Here is a 22,553-nt window from a genome sequence, read left to right as displayed (position 1 = left end):
AAGGCAAGAAAAGGAAGCTATAAAGATAAAGAAAGGGGAAGAAGAAAAGGGAAGGGGAGGAGGATGAAGGGAAGGGGAAGGGGAGGAAGGGAAGAAAAAAAGGGAAGGAGATGAAAGTAGAGAGAAGGTAAAGAAGGGAAGAGGATGAAAGTAGGACGAAAAGGAAGAGGATGAAGATAGAAAAAAAGGGAAGGGGATGGAGGTAGGAAGAAAAAGAAGGGGAAGAAGGGAAGGAAGAGAGGGAAGGGGAGGAAGGGAAGAAAGAAGGGGAAGAGGAGGAAAAGAAAGGAAGAAGGGGAAGGGGAGGAAAGAAAAGAGAAAGGGACGGGGAAGAAAATAAAGAAAGGGAAGATGGTAAGGAAGAAAGAGAAGGGAAGGAAGAAAAGGGAAGGGGAGGAATAAAAGGAATAAAATGAAGAGGATGAAGATAGAAAGAAAGGGAAGGAAGAAAGGGAAGGGGAGGAAGGGAAGAAAGAAAGGGAGGAAGAAAAAGGGAAGAGGGGAGGGGGGGGTGGGGGTACAAGTTGCTATGAGCGTTTCCTAGTGATGACTGTTATGTGCACCTGACCACGTACACACACACACACACACACACACACACACACACACACACACACACACACACACACACACACACACACACACACACACTCACACACAGCACGTCGTTCAGTCTATTTGTTAGTGTGTGTTGAGGTGAAGTGACGGTGTGTGGAGAGAGGAAGTGGAGGAAAGGAAGAAAGTGGAGTGTGTTAAGTGTGTGTTGAAGAGTTTTAGGTGAGAAATGATTGATATAGAAAGTATGTTTAATCTCTCTCTCTCTCTCTCTCTCTCTCTCTCTCTCTCTCTCTCTCTCTCTCTCTCTCTCTCTCTCTCTCTCTCTCTCTCTCTCTCTCTCTCTCTCTCTCTCTCTCTCTCTCTCTCAAGTGTATATTTAACTCCTTTTGATCAATCGTCCATGTACGGTTGACACACACACACACACACTCTCTCTCTCTCTCTCTCTCTCTCTCTCTATATTTAACTCCTTTTGATCAATCGTCCATGTACGGTTGACACACACACACACACTCTCTCTCTCTCTCTCTCTCTCTCTCTCTCTCTCTCTCTCTCTCTCTCTCTCTCTCTCTCTATATTTAACTCGCTATCTAAATGTATCTCTCTCTCTCTCTCTCTCTCTCTCTCTCTCTCTCTCTCTCTCTCTCTCTCTCTCTCTCTCTCTCTCTCTCTCTCTCACTTCACAGGATGTTTGCGAAGATTGATTCTGTTATCAAACATTCACGCTGACCCAATCTGCCCTTGAAGAGTGTGTGTGTGTGTGTGTGTGTGTGTGTGTGTGTGTGTGTGTGTGTGTGTGTGTGTGTGTGTGTGTGTGTGTGTGTTAGCCTGAAAACTCTTACCTGTTTGTGAAATCTCTAGGTGCTAACAGGTAGGTATATTGACGTGTGTGTGTGTGTGTGTGTGTGTGTGTGTGTGTGTGTGTGTGTGTGTGTGTGTGTGTATAATAATAAGAATAAGAATATGAATCAAGGGTTTATTTAACTTTGGGATCCGTTTAGCAGAAAATTCCAAGACACTAAAAACACAAACGAGATAAGTTGGGAGATGGTGTGTGTGTGTGTGTGTGTGTGTGTGTGTGTGTGTGTTGTGGGGGGGGGGGGGGGGCTGAGTGGATAGCGGTGAGTAGGTGAAGGCGGTGGTGATGTATGTATGTATGTATGCCACCCATCACCCCCCTCTTCCCCATCACCTTTAAATGTCAATTACCTGCCCATCACTTTAAAAAATCCGTTATCTTCCCTTCACTTCACCGACCTTGACCTGTCCCATCTCTCCGCCTCCTCGTTACCTGCCCCTCACCTGTCCCATTCCCTTTTACCTTCCCTCACCTGTCCAGTCTCTTCTAGTTATCTTCCCATCACCTGTCCCATCTCTGTTACCCTCCCATTACCTGTCCCATCTCTCCGCCTCCTCGTTACCTCCCCATTACCTGTCCCATCTCCTCTTCTCCCCTGTTACCTGCCCATCACCTGTCCCATCTTTCCTCCACCTCCTTACCTCCCCCATCACCTGTCTCATTCCTCATCGCCTGCCCCTCACCTGTCCTCTCTCTCCCAGGTGTGATGGAGGGCCAGCCACAGGTGTTCCGCGAGGCGTGGATGAACAGGTGTTATGAGAGTCTCGTCTACCCCAACCCCTCGTGTGTGCAGGTGAGGGCAGGACAGGTGTGTGGGGCTAATTTGCAGGTGTGTGAGAGAGAGAGAGAGAGAGAGAGAGAGAGAGAGAGAGAGAGAGAGAGAGAGAGAGAGAGAGAGAGAGAGAGAGAGAGAGAGAGAGAGAGAGAGAGAGAGAGAGAGAGAGACTTAATTGACTTATCAGCAGAATGGACTTGTTTTGAATCATTAGAAATAAAAGTCAAAACAGTGAACGACACAATTAAATCGCTTCATGTCCTTTATTGATCCATTTTTTATTGTCATTTTTTGTTCATTTATCTCCGTCATATTTCATCATTTATTCACTGATTTCTTTGCAAGTCTTCAATCAATTTTTATGAATGGTAGTGAGGAAAAAATTATAATGATGTGTGTGTGTGTGTGTGTGTGTGTGTGTGTGTGTGTGTGTGTGTGTGTGTGTGTGTAGCTGGTAGTCAACACAAACTTAAACTAAAACACTATTGATTACTACACACACACACACACACACACACACACACACACACTCATCCTTCAACCCCCTCCCTTCCTCCCCCCACACGCTGACTCTCTCCATCTATCCATCATTCCCTTCCCTCCCGACCAAACATAAACGACAGTAAAGAAGCAAAGAATAAATGATGAAAACAAGACTTAGCGAATGAATTTTATCGATTCGCTGATATAATGCGGAAAATTCTTGTAAAGCGATTTATCACGACACTTCCGGGTGAATGACGAGGAGGAGGAGGAGGAGGAGGAGGAGGACTAAATATATTGAGGAAGAGGAGGGAATTCTAGTAAAGGAGTAATTATTTGAAGATATTTATGGAGGAAGAAAGAGGAGGAGGAGGAGGAGGAGAAGAAGCAGGATACGAAGAAGGAAAATACTATAATATTAAAAAAAAACAGAAAACAAATAATGATAAAATGAAAAAAACGACGAAAAATTAATAAAAGAAAAACAGGAAATAGAATAATAGAGGATGGAAGAGGAGGAAGAGGAGGAGGAGGAGGAGGAGAAGCAGGATACGAAGAAGGAAAATACTATAATAAAAATAAAAAAAAACAGAAAACAAATAATGATAAATAGAAAAAAAACGACGAAAAATTAATAACAGAAAAACAGGAAATAGAATAAGAGAAGATGGAAGAGGAGGAAGAGGAGGAGGAGGAGAAGGAGGACTAAACATATGAGGGAAGAGAAGGGAATATATGTAAAGGAATAATAATAAGAAGAAGAAAAATAGACGAAAAATAAAAAAAGAGCAGGGAAAAAGAGTAATTGATGATGGAAGAGGAGGAGGAGGAGGAGGAGGAGGAGGAGGACTAACCATTTGAGGGAGGAGACGGAAGTAAAGGAGTAATTAAAAGGGGTTGAACAAGGAAGATATTGAAGGAGGAAGAAAGAGGAGGAGGAAGAGGAGAAGGGGTTTGAGGAAGAGAAAGAGATGAAGGATAATGTGAATGAAAGAAAGGAGAAAGATGAATAAGGAGAACAAGAACACGAATAAAAAGAAAAGGAGGCGGAAAAAAAATAAAGGAGGAAAAGAGCAAAAAGTAGACATATAGGAAGGAGGAGGAAAAGAAGGAGAAAGTGATTTAAAAACGAGAATAATAGAAAATGGAAAAGATTGAAAAGAAAAAAAAGGAAAGAAAAAGGAAGACGCAAAACAGATACATGAGAACCAAAGCAAAGAAAAGAGATAAAAGAGATAAATGAGAGAATAGAAATAGGAAGAAAATTCAAGAGAGAGAGAGAGAGAGAGAGAGAGAGAGAGAGAGAGAGAGAGAGAGAGAGAGTCATATCGATCTACCTGTGTTATCGCGTCATTAACAGGTGTGAGTATTCCTATATTTTCTTCCTTTACACCTGGTTCTATTACTTTCTATTAACTTATTTTACTTTGTCTTTTTTTTCTATTTGTCTTTATTTTTACTTCTTATTCCTGTTCAGTTTTTCTTCAAGTATTTTTTCTTCTCTTACCTTTTTTTCCTGTTTTCCTTTATGTTTTATTTCCTCTTCCTTCTTTCTTCTTATTCCTGTTCTTTTCTGCATGTCTTCCTCTTCTCTTCTCTTTTTTACTTCTATCCTTTTTTTCCTTTGCGTCACTTTCTCTTTTTTTTCTTTTTCTTCTTATTCCTGTTTTCCCTTTTCACGTCTTTCTCTTCTCTTCTTTTACTTGCTGTTTTCCTGTTTCCTTTTTTTCTGCTTTTTCCTTTTTGCTTATTCCTGTTCGGTTTGTTTTAATTTTTTTCTTATTTTGTTTTTTTGTTTTGTTTTTCGTGTCTTATTTTCTTTTTGTCTTGTTTTTCTTGATTATTTTCTTTCTAATTCTTCCTTTTCTTTGTTTCCTTATTTGTTATTTATTGTTTTTGCTCTCCATTTCTTTCTCTTCTGTTCGTTTTCCTTCCTTCAGGTTTCACACACACACACACACACACACACACACACACACACACACACACACACACACACACGTAACCTTGAATTCTTCCCTCATTGTCGTACGTACATGTGTGTGTGTGTGTGTGTGTGTGTGTGTGTGTGTGTGTGTTTATTAGTGGGTGACTAGGTATTAAAGATTAGGTTAGGAAGGGAGGAAGGAGGGAATGAATGAATGAATGAATGAATGAAGGAATGAATGAAGGAAGGAAGGAAGGAAACTGGAAGAGGTGAAGGAAAGTAGAAGATAGGAAGAGACGAAAAATGGAAGGAAAGGAGGAGGAGGAAGAAAGAAAGAAGGAAAGGAATGAAAAAATGAAGGAAGTAATTAAAAAGAGAAGGATAAACTAGAATGAACGAAGAGAGGAAGTAAAAGAAAGGAAGAAGAGAGGAAGAAGTAAAGGAAGGAAGAAAGGAAGAAGAGAGGAAGAAGTAAAGGAAGGAAGAAAGGAAGAAGAGAGGAAGAAGTAAAGGAAGGAAGAAAGGAAGAAGAGAGGAAGAAGTAAAGGAAGGAAGAAGAGAGGAAGAAGTAAAGGTAGGAAGAAAGGAAGAAGAGAGGAAGAAGTAAAGGAAGGAAGAAAGGAAGAAGAGAGGAAGAAGTAAAGGAAGGAAGAAAGGAAGAATGAAAGAAGGAATCAATAGAGTAGCGTGCTTAGTGACCTTCCTCCTCCTTCCTTTCCTCCCTCCTTCCCTCTCTTCCTCCCTTTCTTCCTCCTCCTCCTCCACTTCCTTCCACTTTGATCTTCCTCCGTGACACCAAAATCCCTCCCTTTCTATCTCTCCCTCTTTTTTTCTCTCCATTTCTCTGTTTCTCTGTCTATTTCCTTATTTTTCTCCTTTTTATACTTTTTTTTTTCTATCTTCCTCATTTTCTGTTTTTTTTTTTTTTTTTTTGTCTAACCTTTCTCTCACCTGGTCAACTTTCCTCCTCCTTCCCTTTTCATTTCCCTCTCACTTTCCCTTCACTTTCCTCTCCTTTCCTCTCTCTTCCCATTATCGCCTCCCTCACTTTCCCTTTCCTTTCACTTCTCTCTTTCTTCCCTCTTATCTCCCTCTCCCTCCCTCTCACTTCCCTCTCACCTCTCACTCTCTCTCACCTCCCTCTTACCTCCCTCTCACCTCGTATTCTTCACCTTACCTGTCCTTACCTTGTTCATTCTCACCTGGTTACTCCTACCTGTTCTGACTCACCTGACTTCCCTCCCTTCCTTTTTTTCTCCCTGACCTACCCCTCACTTCCTCTTACTCCCCCTCTCCCGTCACCTCCCTCTCCCGTCACTCCCCTCTCCCGTCACTCCTCTCTCCCGTCACTCCCCACTCATTACCGCCCTTCCTCCCCTCCGTCAGCTATTGTATGAGGTGTCTTCCCCTTATCTTCCCACTATACACCCCGTTTTATCCTCCCCACATCACTATACCTCCTCTCCCTTTCACCCCCTCCCCTCTCACTAACACCCTACTCCTTTTATCTCCCTTCCATACCCACTCTCACTCTCATCTCCCTTACTACCCCCCTCCTCCTTCCCCTCCCCTCCCTCTCACTGTCTCTTCTCCCCCCCTTGGTCAGCTGCTGGAGGAGGTTGACGCGCCCCTGACTCGTCGCGTACGGGAGCCTCTGGGCAGTGAGTTGAGGCAACAGGCTCTCTTCTCGCTGCTGGGGCCGGAGTACACCACCAAACACTTCCCCTACCACCGATACAACGTCAGGATGCTGGTGGGTGGTAGGGAAGGAGGAGTGGATAAGGGGGCGGAGGAGGGCCGTATTTAGGGAAAGGAGAAAGGTGGAAGAGGGGGAAACGTTGGGGCGCTAGGGAAGGGACGGGGGTAGGGGAGGGAAGGAGAGCGGTGGAAGAGGGGGAAGTAGGGGGAGGGGTTAAAGGGGGGTAGTTGAGGGGAGTGGGGGGGTTCCTGCTTCCTGTTCTTTGTTCCTTGTTTTCTTTTTGCTTCGTGGTCTTTTTTCTTGGTTTTCTTTTTTCGTTTTCTTATCATAATTTACAGGATTGATTTTTTTTTTTTTACCTTTCAATTTTGTTTCGTATTTTTTTGTGTGTTTTTGTTAATATTTCGTTTCATATTCTTCCTCTCTTTATTTCTGTCTTTTTCTTTACCAATATCTCACCTTTGCTCACCTGTTCACCTGTCATATGTGTTTACCTGTCCACCGATTACCTATGATTACCTGTCCACTCTCCATCGTATGTCCTTTTATCATCTCTGTTCACCTGTCTACCTTTCATTACCTTTGCTTACCTGTCCACTAATTACCCTTATTGACCATCATCTCTACCATTACCTGTGTTTACCTGGCCAACGATTACCTGTTATTACCTGTCCACTGGCCATCGTATGTCCTCCTATTTTTTATTTTTATTTTTACAACAAAGGAGACAGCTCAAGGGCACAAAAAAAGGAAACAATAATAAAAAAAGCTGTTATCATCTCTGTTTACCTGTCTACCTATAATTACCTTCGTTTACCTGCCCACTTATCACCCTTACTCACCATCACCTACCTGTGTTTACCTGGCTATTTACCGTTAACTATTCACCTATATTCAGCTGTGTTTACCTGTCCAATCATCAGATGTGTTTACTTCTCCGTCTTTCCTTACCTGTGTTAACTGGCCCCCCTTCACACCTGTGCTCACCTGTCCCCCCCAGGAGCCGCCCCTCAACCCCCGCCAGAAGGAGAGATACGTGGAGGACGCCAAGCTCTTCCTCGACGATTGCCTCAAACACGCCATGAAAGTGAGTACGCACGCACGCACGCACACACACAAAATAAAATAAATAAATAAATAAATAAATAAATAGATAGATAGATAGATAAATAAATAAATATATAAATAAATAGATAGATAGATAGATAGGTAGATAGATAGATAGATAGATAAATAGATAGATAGATAGATAGATAGATTGATAAACACATAGATAAATAGATAGATAGATAGATAGATAGATAGATAGATAGATAGATAGATAGATAGACTGATAGGTGGATTGACAGATATAATTCTTGACCACAGTGTAGATAGACGGAAAAATAGACAGATAGACAGATAGATAATAGATTGACAGACAGACATATTGACCACAGAATAGATACATAATACAGACAGACACAAAAAAAACGATCAATTCTTTCTCCTCCTTTCCTTTTTCTTCCCTTCTCTTCCCTTCCTTTCTTCCTTCTTTCCCTCTTCTTATCGTCTCCTCTTCCTCCCTTCCCCCTTCCCTTCTCCACCCTACTCTCACAGACCCATTCTCTCTATCTTCACCCTTTCTCCCTTCTCCCCTTCTCTCCCCTCATTCTCTTTCTTCCCTTCCCTCTTCCTTTACTCCCTTCTCCCCTTTCCTTCTCTTCCTCACTTTCTCCTCCTCACTATCTCCCTTTCCTAATTTTCCTCCTCTCCCCATCCCTTTTCTCCCCATTCCCTCCCTCCTATTTATTCCCTATTACCTCCCTCCCCCATCTCAATCCTCCCCATTTTCTCCCTTCCCCGTTTATCCTCCCCCATCCCTTTCTTCCCTATGCCCTGAACCACCCCTTCTCTCCCGTTCCCCCCAGGACTGCGGCTACCCCGAGGATGTGTCAGGCTACCACCGGGGGGAGACGCTGCTGGGGAGGTTCCTGGGGGAGGTCCGGGGGGCGTACAGGGAGGGCCTGAACCAACAGCTCGCCGTCAGGATGTTTGAGGAGGTGAGCTGGGGAGGAGGAGGAGGAGGGAAGAAAGGAGGATTAAAGAGGAGGAAGAAGAGGAATTGTTTAACATTTCTTTCTCCTCTTGAATAAATTAACAGTACCATTTTTTCTTTATTCCCTGTAGCATAACTTTCCTCTTTCCTCTTGTTTACCTCATACTTAAAATAACACACTTCATCTTTTCCTCTTGATTTCCTCTTACTCCAGGAGACAGAAAAGAGGCAACAGCTGCAGAAGAGGAAGAAGAGAACCCAGGATAAACATAAGAGGTACCGGAACTCGAACGACGAAGAGGAAGAGGATCAAGAGGAAGAGGAAGAAGAGGAGCCTCACGCGGATATTGGCCTTCCCGACGTGGCAGGGGAGGCGATGGTGGCGGTGATGGTGCATGATAAGAGGAGGAAAGAGGGGGTGGTCAAGAGGTGAGAGAGAGAGAGAGAGAGAGAGAGAGAGAGAGAGAGAGAGAGAGAGAGAGAGAGAGAGAGAGAGAGAGAGAGAGAGAGAGAGAGAGAGAGAGAGAGAGAGAGACTTTTCCTATGGTAGTTTGATGATAATGATGAGTTTGATGATGATGGTGAAAATATTGATAAAAAGAAGAATTACCTTTTCATATTTTTCTTCCTTTCCTTATTTTTCATCCACCTGTACTTTTCCCTTTCCTTGTTTCCCCCTTTCTCTTCTTCCCATTCTCTTCTTCCCTTTTCCCCATCTTCTTTCCTTCCCATTCCTGCCCCTTTCTCTTCTTTTCCTCCCTTCCTTTCATTATCTTTCCCTTACTTCCCTTTCCTTTCCAATCTTTTTCTCTTCCTCCCTTCCCTTCCTTTCCCTGCCCTTCCCTTCCTTTCCCTACCCTTCCCTTCCTTTCCCTGTCCTTCCATTTCTTTGTCCTTTTCTGTCCATTCCGTCCCTTCGTTTCCTTCCCCTTTCCTTCCTTTCCAACTCTTCCTATTCCATCTCCTTTCCTTCCTTTCCCCGCCTTTTCATCACTCCTCTCCCCTTCCCTCCCTTTCCCTTCTCTCCTCCTCTCCTCTCCCCATCCCTCCCTTACACCATCCATCTCCATTTCCTCCCCAACAGGCTTAGGCAAAAGTACCTCCCCCTCCCCAACTCCCTCCGTCGCTATCTGTGGTGGGGGGTGCTGGAGGGGAGGGAGGAGGGGGTGGAGGGGGAGGAGGAGGCGAAGGGGAGGTTCAAGAAGAGGCTGGAGAAGGAGATGAAGAAGCAGAAGGTGAAGAGGGCGATAGAAAGCAAGGAATGGAAGAGTATTGACAACTCTGTGATTGAGGTAAGGAGGAGAGAAGGAGGGAAGGAGGGAAGAAGGGAAGGAGGGAAGGAGGGAAGAAGGGAAGAAGGGAAGGAGGGAAGAAGGGAAGGAGGAAAGGAGAGAAGAAGGGAAGGAGGAAAATAGAGAAGAGAGAGAGAGAGAGAGAGAGAGAGAGAGAGAGAGAGAGAGAGAGAGAGAGAGAGAGAGAGAGAGAGAGTTACGTAATGAGTACTACAAATTCCTTTTCATCTTTTACGAAATATTGTGTTTTTTTTACATTATTTTTTTTATTCCTCTTCATCTTCCTTTTTTTCTCTTTCCTTCCTAACTTCCCCAATCCCTTTAATAGAGTTTTCTTTCATTCCGTCCTTTTTCCTTTCTTCTTCCTTTCCTTTTTTCTTCCGTTCCTAATTCACGTTCTATCCTGTAATATTTTTCTCCTTTCCCTTCTCTCTTCCCCTCCTCTCCCTTCCCATCCCCCTTTCACCCTCTATCTCCCCATTTCCTCCCCATCAGACTAAGGCAAAAATTCCTCCCCCTTCCCAACTCCCTTTTCCTTCCCCTTTCCTCCCTTTATTCTTTCCTAAACCCCCCTTCCCTTCCCTATCCCCCTCCTCCCTTCACATCTGCCCTCCTTAACTAACCCTCTCCCCCTCCCTTCCTCCCAACGGCCAGGTCTACGAGAACACACCTGTCTTGACACACCTGGACACTGACCGCCACCTCCTGCAGACAGCCCGCGCCATCAACCTGCTCGCCGTTCATGACCGGTCCTACTCCTCCGCCGCTGTCTTCTTCCTCCTCCCCCTCCTGCTCCTCCTCAACCATCACAGGGAGGAGGAAGATGACGAGGACGAGGAGGAGGATGGGGAGGATTATAATGGTGAGTTTGGGGAATGATGGGAAGGAATGGGAATGTGGGTGATGGGAATTGTGCATTCTACTCCTCCTCATCTCCTCTCTCCTTCTCTATCTTTTCTTCCCCTTCTTTCCCTACCCTCTATTTCCATTTCGTCTCCTTCCTCTTCCTTCCTTTATCCTTCTCTTCCCTACCATTTCCTTCTTCCCCACCGCCCTCTTCCTCCTCATCTCCTTTATCTCTCCTCCTCTACCTTGTCTTCCCCTTCTTTCCCTACCCTCTATTTCCATTTCGTCTCCTTCCTCTTCCTTCCTTTATTCTTCTTTTCCCTACCCTTTCCTCCTCCCTCCCCTCTTCCTCCTCAACCATCACAGGGAGGAGAAGGAAGAGGAGGACGGGGAGAATGGTGATGGTGAGTTTGGGGAATGATGGGGATGGGATGGGAATGTGGGTGATGGGAATCGTCCTCAACCACCACAGGGAGGAGGAGGAAGGGGAAGACGAGGGGGACTTTCCCTTTCACCCTAAACTGCCCTTCTTCTACCTCCTTTTCTTCCCTTTAACTTTCCCTTCCCCTTATCCTCCCCCTCAACCTCCCTAACCTCCCCTTCTCCCTTTACCTCCCCCTGTTAACCTACCTTACCTTCTTTATCTCTCTACCCCTCCCCCTTTTTCCTCCTTTCTCTCCTTCCCCTCTCCCCACTCACCATCACCCCCCCCTCACCCCCCAGAGGCAGAGGTGATGCGTGTTGGGGTGTGGGGGGAGCTGCTCACCCGTCACTGCTTGTTGGGGGCGGCGGAGGTGTTCGGGGTGGCGGCGGCGGTGGTGGCGGCGCTGGGGCCGGACGAGGCTTACCTGGCCCACCTCAACACCTGTCTGGAGCCCGCACAGGTGGAGAAGTTGAATGTGAAGGTGAGTGATGGTGAAGATGATGATGATGGTGATGATGGTGATGATTGATATTCCTAGTATGATTAGTGATATTGTTTTTTTTTCTATACTATTTCATTATTATTATTATTATTATTATTATTATTATTATTGCTATTGTTGTAGAAGTAGTAGCAGTAGTAGTAGTAGTAGTAATAGTAGAAGTAGTAATAGTAGTTGTTGTTGTTGTTGTTGTTGTTGTTGTTGTTGTTGTTGTTGTTGTATTTGAAGGCTTGATTGAATATTTTGTTGAATTTTAATTGAATGTTTTGTTGTAGTTTTTTTTTATCTATTTCTGTTCCTTTATTCCTTCATATCTTTCTCATCTATCTACACCTCTCTGGCTGTCTACTTGTCTATTAGTATTCATCCACAAACATCTAAGTATACTCATCCACCTCTATCTATTCACCCATCTCCATAACTACCTCGGCACCTGTCTACTGAGCTATCTACTTACCCACCTGTTTATCTACCTGTCCACCTTCCGTTCACCTTTAGCTCTTCCCGCCGGAGGTTCTGCTGAGGGACGGGAAGGCTTCGGCCAAGCTCTACGGACAGCTGACAGAGGGGGGCCGAGGGGGGGGCAGCCGCTCCCTCCCCTCGGCCGCCAGGGAGGTGTTTGGAGCACTGGAGCTGTTCATAAGAAAGTGGTTGGTGCAGGTGAGAGAAAATCCCCTGCCCACCCCCACACATATCCCCCACACAACACCCCACCACTCCCATATTCCCCCCCCCACACAACCCCATACACACTAAACTCCCTAACTTTGGCCCAAATAAATAACATTCCCTCCCCACCCCCACACACATATCCCCACCCCCCACCCATATTCCCCCCCCCACACAACCCCATACACACTAAACTCCCTAACTTTGGCCCAAATAAATAACATTCCCTCCCCACCCCCACACACATATCCCCCCCACGCAATTCCCCACCACTCCCATATTCCCCCCCCACACAACCCCATACACACTAAACTCCCTAACTTTTTCCCAAATAAATAACAACCCCTTCCCACCCCCCCACACATATCCCCCACACAATACCCCACCACTCCCATATTCCCCCCCCCCCACACACAACCCCATACACACTAAACTCCCTAACTTTGGCCCAAATAAATAACAACCCCTTCCCACCCCCACACACATATCCCCCACACAATACCCCACCACTCCCACATTATACCCCCACACACCCAACCCCATACACACATATACTCCCCCAACCCACACTCATTCCCCCAAGGGCCAATGTTACAGGAGAATCGAGATGAGCCAAGGATGAGCACCGCCCCAACTGTACTTTTTTTTCCCTGCGTGTCGTTCCAGGCGTTCGTGGGCGTGGTGAGCGTGCGGGCGTCGCTGTGGGTGTGGGACATGCTTTTCCTGGACGGCTGGCGGCAGGAGACTCTCAGACAGGTGTGCGTGGCCCTGCTGGCGCTCATCAGGCCGTGGGCGATGCTGGCGACGGACTACGAGCAGGTAACCAAGGTGAGGAGACAGTTGGGGGGAGGGAGGAATGAGGATGTTTTTTTTTGTTTTTTGTTTTTTTTACATCAAAGGAGACAGCACAAGGGCACACAAAAAAAGGAAACAATAAAAGAAAAAGCCCGCTACTCGCTGCTCCCGTAAAGAATCCGAAGAGGTGGCCGAAGGAGCAGCCAGTTAAGTGAGGGTTGATGTATGTGTAGGGTGGGGGAGTATATGTGTGTATGGGGTTGTGTGTGTGTGTAGGGATAATGTGGGAGTGGTTGGGAATTGTGTGAGGGTGGGAAGGGGACGCTGTTTATTTGTTTATTTAGTTTTACAGCGAAGGAAACAGTTCAAGAGCAAGGAAAAAAAAAACAAGACAAAATAGGTGTGGGGGAAAGTGAAAGAGAGAAAGAAAGAAGTCTGGGGAAGAGAAGGAAGTGGAGAGGAAATGAAGAGAAGGAAAGAAAGAAAAGGAGGAATAAAAGGAAGCGAAAGAGAAACAAGGAAGAAAGAAAACAAAGTAAAGAAGAAATGAAGTGTGTGTGTGTGTGTGTGTGTGTGTGTGTGTGTGTGTGTGTGTGTGTGTGTGTGTGTGTGTGTGTGTGTTTCTTTTTCGTGTCTATCTTTTCGTCTCCTTTTTTTAATTTCTTTCTCTCTCATTATTTCTTATTTCCTCAATTTTCGTCTATTATTTCCGTGTGTTATCATTTTTACTGCAGTTATTATCATTATTATTATTATTATTATTATTATTATTATTATTATTATTATTATTATTATTATTATTATTATTATTTCTTCGGTTTATATTGTTTTTATAAGTCCACCATTTTCTTCATCTTCTTTTCTTTCACCATCTTTTTTCCTCCTCCTCTTCCTCCTCCTCCTCCTCCTCCTCCTCCTCCTCCTTATCTTTATTATTCCTGTTTATTTTGTGTTGTTTTGAATTTCTTTTTGTGTTTGTTTGTATTTTTCTGTCTCTGTTTAGCTTTCTCTGTCTCTCTATATGTCTGTTTGTATCTGTCTTTTTCTGTCTGTCTCTCTTTCTCTCTGTCTGTCTGTCTGTGTGCCTGTCTGTCTGTCTGTCTGCCTGTCTGTCTTTCTGTCTGTGTGCCTGTCTGTCTATCTGTCTGTGTGCCTGTCTGTCTGTCTCTCTGTATGTCTGTTTGTATCTGTCTTTTTCTGTCTTTCTCTCTTTATCTGTCTGTGTCTGTGTACTTATGTCTGTCTCTTTCTCTATGTCTGTCTGTCTGCCTCTCTGTCTGTCTATGTACCTGTCTGTCTGTCTTTTCCTCGCGTGCATGAAGAAGCGGATATGAAGAAAAAAAACATAATAAGCGAATAAGTGCTGAGGAATGCGTGACGCGGATGAGTGAGACGCGAGACAGGAGAAGGAAGGAAGAAAACTCGTGACATGAATAATAAAAACGTAATTGCCAGTTTGACCCGAAAAAAAAAAAAAAGGAAAGCTGAAGAATGTGACGTCGAGGTGATAAGAAAGAGAGATTGATGTGGAGGAAGAAGAATATACTAATTTAGAGAAAGAAAGATAAGGAGATAACTTTGAAATACTTTGATATCCTTGACAAAAAGGGTAGTACTGAGGAATGGATACAGGGTTACAAAAAATATATATACATGGATACAGATAGTTAAAATTATAATAAGCAAACGAAATAATATTGGGAAGAGACAGTTATCAAAGAATATCAATAAACAATAAAAAATACGTAGGGAGGAAATGAAAAAGCTTGACGGGTAGTATTTGCAAGAACCTCCCCAGAAAAACGCTGTGTAAAAATACGATATCAAAACTTATGGAAAAGACATGTTATTGAATACTAATAAGACATAATAACGCTAATAAGATATGTATTGTCAAACACTCTAAGAAAAGGCATTATAAGACACATGAAGTACTTGTAATAAAAAAATATCATCAACTATTAAAAAAAAAACGTTAAAAAAAGTACGAAAATCAAATGTAAATAGCAAAACGTTGAACTAAGCACTCACCGGGTGGATGTATTATCGAGTGCTATTAACAAGACATATTATATCAGACACTATTATAAGATGCATCGTAAGACATAACTTTATTGCCTTCCATTAAAGTATTATCAAACTACTAAACTCCTAAATTATCAAACTACTATCAAATGCATTATCGAGTACTATTAACAAGAGACACATTATCAGACTATTATAAAATTCATTGTAAAACATCAAGTATATTACCCGCTACTAAAGAATTATCAAACTCCTAAACTCCTAAATTATCAGACAATTATCAAATGTATTATCAAGTATAGCAAGAGACACATTATCAAACTATTATAAAATGCAGTGTAGGACATCTCAAGTACATTACCCATAACTAAAGAATTATCAAACTCCTAAACTCCTAAATTATCAAACTATTATCAAATGTATTATCGAGTACTATTAACAAGAGACACATTATCAGACTGTTATAAAATGCAGTGTAAGACATGTCAAGTATATTACCCATTACTAAAGAATTATCAAACTCCTAAACTCCTAAATTATCAAACTACTATCAAATGTATTATCGAGTACTATTAACAAGAGACATTATCAAACTATTATAAAATTCATTGTAAAACATCAAGTATATTACCCGCTACTAAAGAATTATCAAACTAAGAGACACATTATCAAACTATTATAAAATGCAGTGTAAGACATCTCAAGTACATTACCCATAACTAAAGAATTATCAAACTCCTAAACTCCAAAATTATCAGACTATTATCAAATGTATTATCGAGTACTATTAACAAGAGACACATTATCAAACTATTATAAGACTCTCAAATATATTGCCTACTTCTGAAGAATGCAACATCAACTTCTTCTAATAAAACACGAAGGATACTAAGAATAGACGCGTACATCAGAACTTCGCTTTAATCAATTACTGGCCAGGTGCAGTTTTCCCAGGTAACCCCTCTCCCCCCTCTCCCCCTCCCTCCGTACAGGTGCTGCTGGAGGGGCCCGGCCGCGTGTACCTGAGTGACCTGCGCCGCGCCCTGGCACACTTGGAGGGGGGCGGCGCCTTCACGGACACCCCCCACACCGCGGCTCACTTAGGGGGCAGGGGGGGACGCGCTCACCCCCCGCCCTCGATAAAGGTGTGTTGGTGTGTGTGTGTGTGTGTGTGTGTGTGTGTGTGTGTGTGTGTGTGTGTGTGTGTGTGTGTTCTCTGATGGTGTTGTCTCGTGATATGAACACATTAATGATGAAAAAAAAAGGAAGAAAATAACGACGAAGACAAAGTAATTAAAACGAGGTGTCGCGAGGAATTATTAAACACACACACACACACACACACACACACACACACACACACACACACACACACACACACACACACACACATCCTGAATGGAATACTAATGGAAATAATGATATGGTCAGATAATCGTTACGAGAGAAGGAAGAAAGAAAGAATTAACTCACAACAATTTGCTCAGAAAAAAAATAATTACTCACCGGAATTCACGAAGATGATATAAATTTTAGGAGGATAATGAAGGTACGAAGTTGCTGGAGACACGAGCTGAATTTTGTATTAAGAAAGTGAAGATTAAGTGGAAAAGAAGGAATGAGAGAAGAAAATGAAAAAGGGAGAATGAGAGAAATAATGGGGAAAGAGGAATAGAAGTGGAGGAGAAAAGGAAAGAAGTAAAGAAAGAAATGGTTAAAGAAAAATGAGAGACCGGGAATAGAGAAAGAAAATAAGTTAAAGAATAAAAGTGAAAATAAAGAAGAAATGATAGAATGAGAGAAGAAAAGGAAGGAGGAAAGAAAGTGAAAGAAAAGATAGAAGAATGATAAAAATATTGAAAGAAAAGGAATGGAAGTGAAGAAGCAAAGGAAAGAAGAAAAGGAAGATGGAGGAAAGAAAGTGAAAGAGAGAAGGAAAGAAGTAATGGGGAAAATAAGGAACTGGAAAAGAAATGAAAAGAAGGAAAGAAAGAAAAGGAGGAAGAAAAGGAAGTGAAAGAGAAACAGGGAAGAAAAAAACTAATTAAAGAAGAAATGAAGTGAAGAAAAGAAAGAACGATCGGAAAAGAAGAGAGGAAAATGGAAAGTAGGAAGGAGGGAGAATTATGGAGGAAAAGAGGGAAGGGAAATGGAAAATGGAAATGGAAAAGAAGACAAAAAAAAAATGATTGAGAGAGAGAGAGAGAGAGAGAGAGAGAGAGAGAGAGAGAGAGAGAGAGAGAGAGAGAGAGAGAGAGAGAGAGAGAGAGAGAGAGAAAGAAAGTTGGAAGGTAAATAAATGAAGAAACAAAAAAAAATCGAAAATCAGTCAACCAATAAGTGAAAAAACAAAACAAGCGAAAAACAAACGAATAAACAAACAGATAACCAAACAAAAACAAACACAAAGAAACAAACAGATACACGCACACAACACAAACACCCACGCATCGACACCAGACGGGCAGCAGGTGATAAGACAGGTGGGTCAGCCTTAATCAGTCCACAGGTAATGACTTCTCACCTGTGTTCTGTTTTTCCTCCGGTCATTAAGTTGTTTTTCTTGTAATGACGCGGAGTTAGGAAGATAATGAGGGGCTCTTTTCTTTGTTGTTGTTGTTGTTTTAGAAGGAAAAAGGATGTGACAGAGGAAGAAGATGAAAAGCAGGAGGAGGAGGAGGAAATATTGAAACATGGAAATGCAGGCAACAGGAAGTCTATTGGGTCATAAGACAGGTGGGTCAGCCTTAATCAGTCCACAGGTAATGACTTCTCACCTGTGTTCTGTTTTTCCTCCGGTCATTAAGTTGTTTTTCTTGCAATGACGCGGAGTTAGGAAGATAATGAAACATGGAAATCCAGGCAACAGGAAGTCTATTAGGTCATTACGAGGTTGCACGCTCTGATCTGCTGGACGGCCGCGTGGTGCCCGTAGAGCACATGAAAGCACCTCCATGTTCATTTCACTCCTGACGCAGTGAAGAAACGATCAGTGCAATTTTCTAAGGAGTTGACAGAATTTGGACTTACTGCTCGGTATTTCTGAAAGATTGTTCCAGTTACGCAAGACTCGCTTTGAGAAGAGACTCGTGCCCTGTCTGTGCTATATTGCCTCGCTTGAATGAATAGACCGATACTTCTTGTTCTTGAGTTGGTTTGCAGTTCAAAGAAATTGGAGGGGTCGAGGAGGAGGAGGAGAAACAAGAGCAAGGGGAGGAGGAGGAGGAGGAGGAGGAGGGTATTAACAATGAAAAATATAAGACAAAAACATGATCCTGGAAGAGCGATATTAGAAAAGAAGCAAAATATATGAAAAAAGTGAAAAAAATATATAAAGAAAATGTAAAAAAATTATGAAAATGAATGAATGAATACAAAGAAATGGATGGAGAGAGAGAGAGAGAGAGAGAGAGAGAGAGAGAGAGAGAGAGAGAGAGAGAGAGAGAGAGAGAGAGAGAGAGAGACTCACTCCATTCTCTCCCTTTTCAGATTGAAGACGCCGACAATTAACCCCCCTCCCCCCTCCCCCCTTCACCCCACTCACCTCCCCTCCCCTCCCCTTCCTAGCACCCCATCACCCCAATACCCCCTGACCCTCCTCCTCCTCCTCCTCCTCCTCATCCTCCCGATCGGCCTCCTTCGTTAACCAGGTATGTAATCGTGTGTGTGTGTGTGTGTGTGTGTGTGTGTGTGTGTGTGTGTGTGTTATGAAGGGAAATGTATGTAGGTCTCCTTATCAATTCTTCCTCCTCCTCCTCCTCCTCCTCCTCCTCCTCCACCTCCTCCTCCTCCTCCTCCTCAACATACGTCCATTTCGTTCAGACCTAAAAAATTTCCTCACTCCTTCCTTCCTTCCTTCCTTCCTTCCCTTTCTCCTCTTTCCCTTCTCTCTCCCTCCCTTCCTTCCTCCCTCCCTTCTTTCCTTCCCTTCCTCCCTCCCTTTCTCCTCTTTCCCCTCTCTCTCCCTCCCTTCCTCCCTTTATCATACTTAGCCTAAACGACAAACTGGCAAATTTTTCTCCCTGTAATCACCCTTGAGTGGGGAGAAGGGAGCAAAAGGTAGAAAGGGAGAGGAAGGGAGGAAGGGAGAGGAGGGTAAAGAATTGCAGGGAAAGGATGAAAGGGAAAGAAAGGGACAGGAAGATAAAGGAGAAGAAGAGAGGAAGGGAGGGATTAGGGAAGGGAAGAAGGGAGAGTAGAGAAAAGGAAGAGGAAGAGAGGAAGAAGAAGTGAAAGAAGGAGAAAAGAAGAGGGAGAAAGGAATAAACGAAGATAATTAGAAGATGATAGGAATGTCATGGATATTATAAGAGAAGAGAAAAGGAGAGAGAGAGAGAGAGAGAGAGAGAGAGAGAGAGAGAGAGAGAGAGAGAGAGAGAGAGAGAGAGAGAGAGAGAGGGAAATAAAAAAGAAATAGGATAATATTAAAGAAAAGAAAATGAAAGGATTAAAGAGGAAAAAAGAAGATGGTAGACGAGGAAAAGGAAGAGGGGAGAAGAGAGAGAAAAGAAGAAAAAAAAGAGGTAGAAATGGGAAAAATGGAAAGGGGTAGAAAATAACGCATAAAAGTGAAACGGGAATGGAAATTAAGAAAAAGAATTAAAAGGAAAAGAAAAGGAACTGAAGAAAGAGGAAAGAAAAGAGGAAAGAAAGATAGGAAGGAAAGAAAAGGAAGTTAAGGGAGACTATCTTTCTATCTTTTCTCCTTCTCTTTCTTTTCTTTTTCTTTATTTTCTTTCTTTCGCTTTCTTTGTGTGTCACCTTGGAAGATAAAGATAATTAGGTGGTTTTGCGTAAGTACTGTGCTGAGAGGCAGGTAGTGGAAGGAGGAGGAGGAGGAGGAGGAAGAGGAGGAAGAGGAGGAGGAGGAGGAGGAGGAGGAGAAATTGATGTCTTGGTAAAGGTAGAGGAGTTAGTCAGCGAGAGAGAGAGAGAGAGAGAGAGAGAGAGAGAGAGAGAGAGAGAGAGAGAGAGAGAGAGAGAGAGTTGAAGGGAAGAATGAGATAAGAATGAATGAAAAAGAAAGATAGAGGAAGGATAATAAAGATAGAGGAAGAAATATAAAGATAGTAAAAGAAATAGAGAAAGGAATAAGAAAGAAATAAACGATAAAAATAGAGTTAAGAAAAGAAAGATAGGAAAAGAAAGGATAGGAAAAGAAAGGGAGAGAGAAAAGAAAGATAGGAAAAGAGAGAGAGAAAAGAAAAGAGAGATAGAAAAGAAAGATAGGAAAAGAGAGAGAAAAGAAAAGAGAGATAGAAAGAAAGATAGAAAAGAAAGATAGGAAAAAAGAGAGAAAAGAAAAGAGAGATAGAAAGAAAGATAGAAAAGAAAGATAGGAAAAAAGAGAGAGAGAGAAAAGAGAGATAGAAAGAGAGAGAGAAAAGAGAGATAGAAAAGAAAGATAGGAAAAGAAAGATAAAGATTAAGAAAACCAGAATAAAAAAATAAGAAAGAAAGAATAAAGAAAAAAACAAAATAAAGAAATAAGAAAATTGTCAAGAATGATTACAAATAGCTGTGCCTTCCCTCCCTCCCCCTCTTAACCCCCCTCCCTCCCCCTTTATCTCCCCCCTCCCCCTTTCCCTCCCTCTTTACCTCCCCTCCCCCATTTATCTCCCCTCTCCTTCCCTCTCCTATCCCTTTACCTCCCTTTCCTTCCCCTTTCACCCCCTCCCCCTCTTTACCCCCTCCCCCCTTTTTACCATGCAATTCAGGCTGACTGATTGACCTCCTGTAGACTCCCTGTTTGTCATTGTGTAAGGTTAGGAGAAAGGGAGGAGAAGGGAGGAAGAGGAGAGAGAGGGGGAGAGAAAGATGAGGAGATATGGAGGAGGAAGGAAAGGGGTGAGGAAGATAAGGAGAATTGGAAACGGAAGAAAGTGAGGGGAAGGAAAGGAAGGAAGGAAGGGGAGGAAAGCAAGAGGAAAGATAGATGATGATGATGGTAAGGAAGAGATGGGGAGGTGAGAGAGAGGAGTAAAAGTGATGGGAAGGAAAAGGAAAGGTAAGAGATGGGAAGGTGAGAATCCAAGAGTGAAAGGAAAAGTGAATGGGTGAGGAAGAGGGGAAGAAGATGACGGGATGTAGGAGAGAGGGAGAAGGGAGAGGGGAAAGTGAGATGAAAAAGAGGGGAAACAGTGGAAGGAAGGAAAAGGCGAGATGAGGAAACTAGAATATGAGGGGAAAGCAAAGAGAAGAGGGAGAGGGAAGAAGGGAAGGGGAAGGGGGAGATTAGGAGAGTAAGAAGAGGGAAGATGAGGGGAAGATGAAGAGAGGGGTAAGGGAGAAGATAAGGGGAAAGAGGTGAAGAAATGAGGAAAAGGGAAGGTGATGGGAAAGAAAAGGGAGAGAAGATGAGGGGAAGATGAGGGGAAGATGAAGGGAAGGGAAGGGTAAGGGAGAAGATAAGGGGAAAGAGATGAAAAGATGAGGAAAAGAGGAAAAGATGACGGAAAGGAAAGGGAAAGCTGAGGGGAGGATAATAAGGAGGAAAATGAGGGAGTGAGGAAGAGGGGAAAGTGGGAGGGGTGAGGAGGGGGGAGGAAGGGGAGTGGGGGGCAAGGACACAGGTCAGTGGGTGAGGGTTGAGTGTATATTGACCTCGTGTGTGAGTATGTGAGTGATGGGGGGGGGTGATGGGGAGGGGAGGGGAGGGGAGGGGAGGGGAGGGGAAGAGGGATTAAGGACATGAGCTCAAGGCCACATTCCTCCCCTTACTGATGCTATGTAAGGGGAAGGAGGAGAGGGGAGGGGAAGGGAAGGGGAAGGGGAAGGGAGGGGAAGGGGAGGGGAGCAGAAGGAAAGTAAAAAAAAAAAAGGGAGGAAGAAGGGGAAGGCAGAGTTAAAGGATGGGGAATAGAAGGGAAGGGGATAGGGAAAGGAAGGGGTAAGGAAGGGAAGGAGAAAGGGAGGGGGAGAGGAAAAGGAACAGAAGGGAAAGGAAAAGGAAAGGAAAGGGAGAGGAAAGGAATGGGAAGGAAAATGAAAGGGAAAGGAAGGGAAGGGGAGTAGAAGGGGAGGGGATGGGAAAGGGAAGGAGAGCAGAAAGGAAGGGAAAAGGAATAGGAAGGGAAAGAAAGTAAAAGGAAAGGCGTGAGGAAGGGAGGGGAAGGGATAGAGGAGGAGAAAGGGAGAGTAAAAGGAAGGGAAAGAAAGGAGGTGAAGGGAAAGGAGAGAGGAAAGGAAGGGAAAAGAAAGTGAAGGGGAAGGCGAGGGAATGAGGAAGAGAGGGGAAGGGATAGAGGAGGAGAAGGGGAGAGTAAAAGGAAGGGAAAGAAAGGAGGTGAAGGGAAAGGAGAGAGGAAAGGAAGGGAAAAGAAAGTGAAGGGGAAGGTGAGAGAATGAGGAAGAGAGGGGAAGGGATAGAGGAGGAGAAAGGGAGAGTAAAAGGAAGGGAAAGAAAGGAAGGGAAGGGAAAGAAAGGAAGTGAAGGGGAAAGAAGAGAGGAAAGGAAAGTTAAAGAAATGGGATTGCAAAGAAAGTGAAAGGGAAGGGAGGGGAAGGGATAAAGGAGGAGAAGGGGAGAATAAAAGGAAGAGAAAGAAAGGAGGGGAAGGGGAAAGTTAAAGAAATGGGATTGCAGAGAAAGTGAAAGGGAAGGGAGGGGAAGGGATACAGGAGGAGAAGGGGAGAATAAAAGGAAGGGAAAGAAAGGAAGG

The 22,553-nt window shown here is 43.5% G+C and overlaps 1 protein-coding gene across 2 annotated transcripts; it reads left to right on the top strand.

Annotated features, from left to right (window-relative positions):
• The first annotated feature begins 644 nt into the window (after positions 1 to 644).
• LOC126981666 (uncharacterized) lies at positions 645 to 18,486 on the top strand. 2 transcript variants are annotated; one of them, XM_050833093.1, is made up of 13 exons: positions 645 to 777; positions 2,119 to 2,210; positions 6,209 to 6,355; positions 7,302 to 7,388; positions 8,212 to 8,343; positions 8,554 to 8,768; positions 9,424 to 9,631; positions 10,286 to 10,493; positions 11,201 to 11,382; positions 11,902 to 12,063; positions 12,739 to 12,900; positions 15,885 to 16,037; positions 18,382 to 18,486. In XM_050833093.1, the coding sequence occupies exons 2-13, from the start codon at positions 2,124 to 2,126 to the stop codon at positions 18,400 to 18,402; spliced, it is 1,764 nt and encodes a 587-aa protein (XP_050689050.1). In that variant the 5' UTR covers positions 645 to 777; positions 2,119 to 2,123; the 3' UTR covers positions 18,403 to 18,486. The 2 variants fall into 2 exon arrangements, with proteins under 2 accessions (XP_050689050.1, XP_050689051.1); XM_050833094.1 differs by lacking the exon at positions 6,209 to 6,355.
• The last annotated feature ends 4,067 nt before the right edge of the window (positions 18,487 to 22,553 follow it).

Source organism: Eriocheir sinensis, chromosome 49 (assembly GCF_024679095.1).
Source record: "Eriocheir sinensis breed Jianghai 21 chromosome 49, ASM2467909v1, whole genome shotgun sequence".
NCBI lineage: Eukaryota > Metazoa > Arthropoda > Malacostraca > Decapoda > Varunidae > Eriocheir > Eriocheir sinensis.
This window is presented reverse-complemented; position numbering and strand designations above follow the sequence as displayed.

Excerpts from the sequence above, each read along its gene's own strand:
- LOC126981666 (XM_050833093.1), top strand. The coding sequence starts at position 2,124 with ATGGAGGGCCAGCCACAGGTGTTCCGCGAGGCGTGGATGAACAGGTGT. Across the intron at positions 8,344-8,553 it reads CCGTCAGGATGTTTGAGGAG|GAGACAGAAAAGAGGCAACA; the intron begins GTGAGCTGGGGA and ends CTCTTACTCCAG. Across the intron at positions 12,901-15,884 it reads ACTACGAGCAGGTAACCAAG|GTGCTGCTGGAGGGGCCCGG; the intron begins GTGAGGAGACAG and ends CCCTCCGTACAG.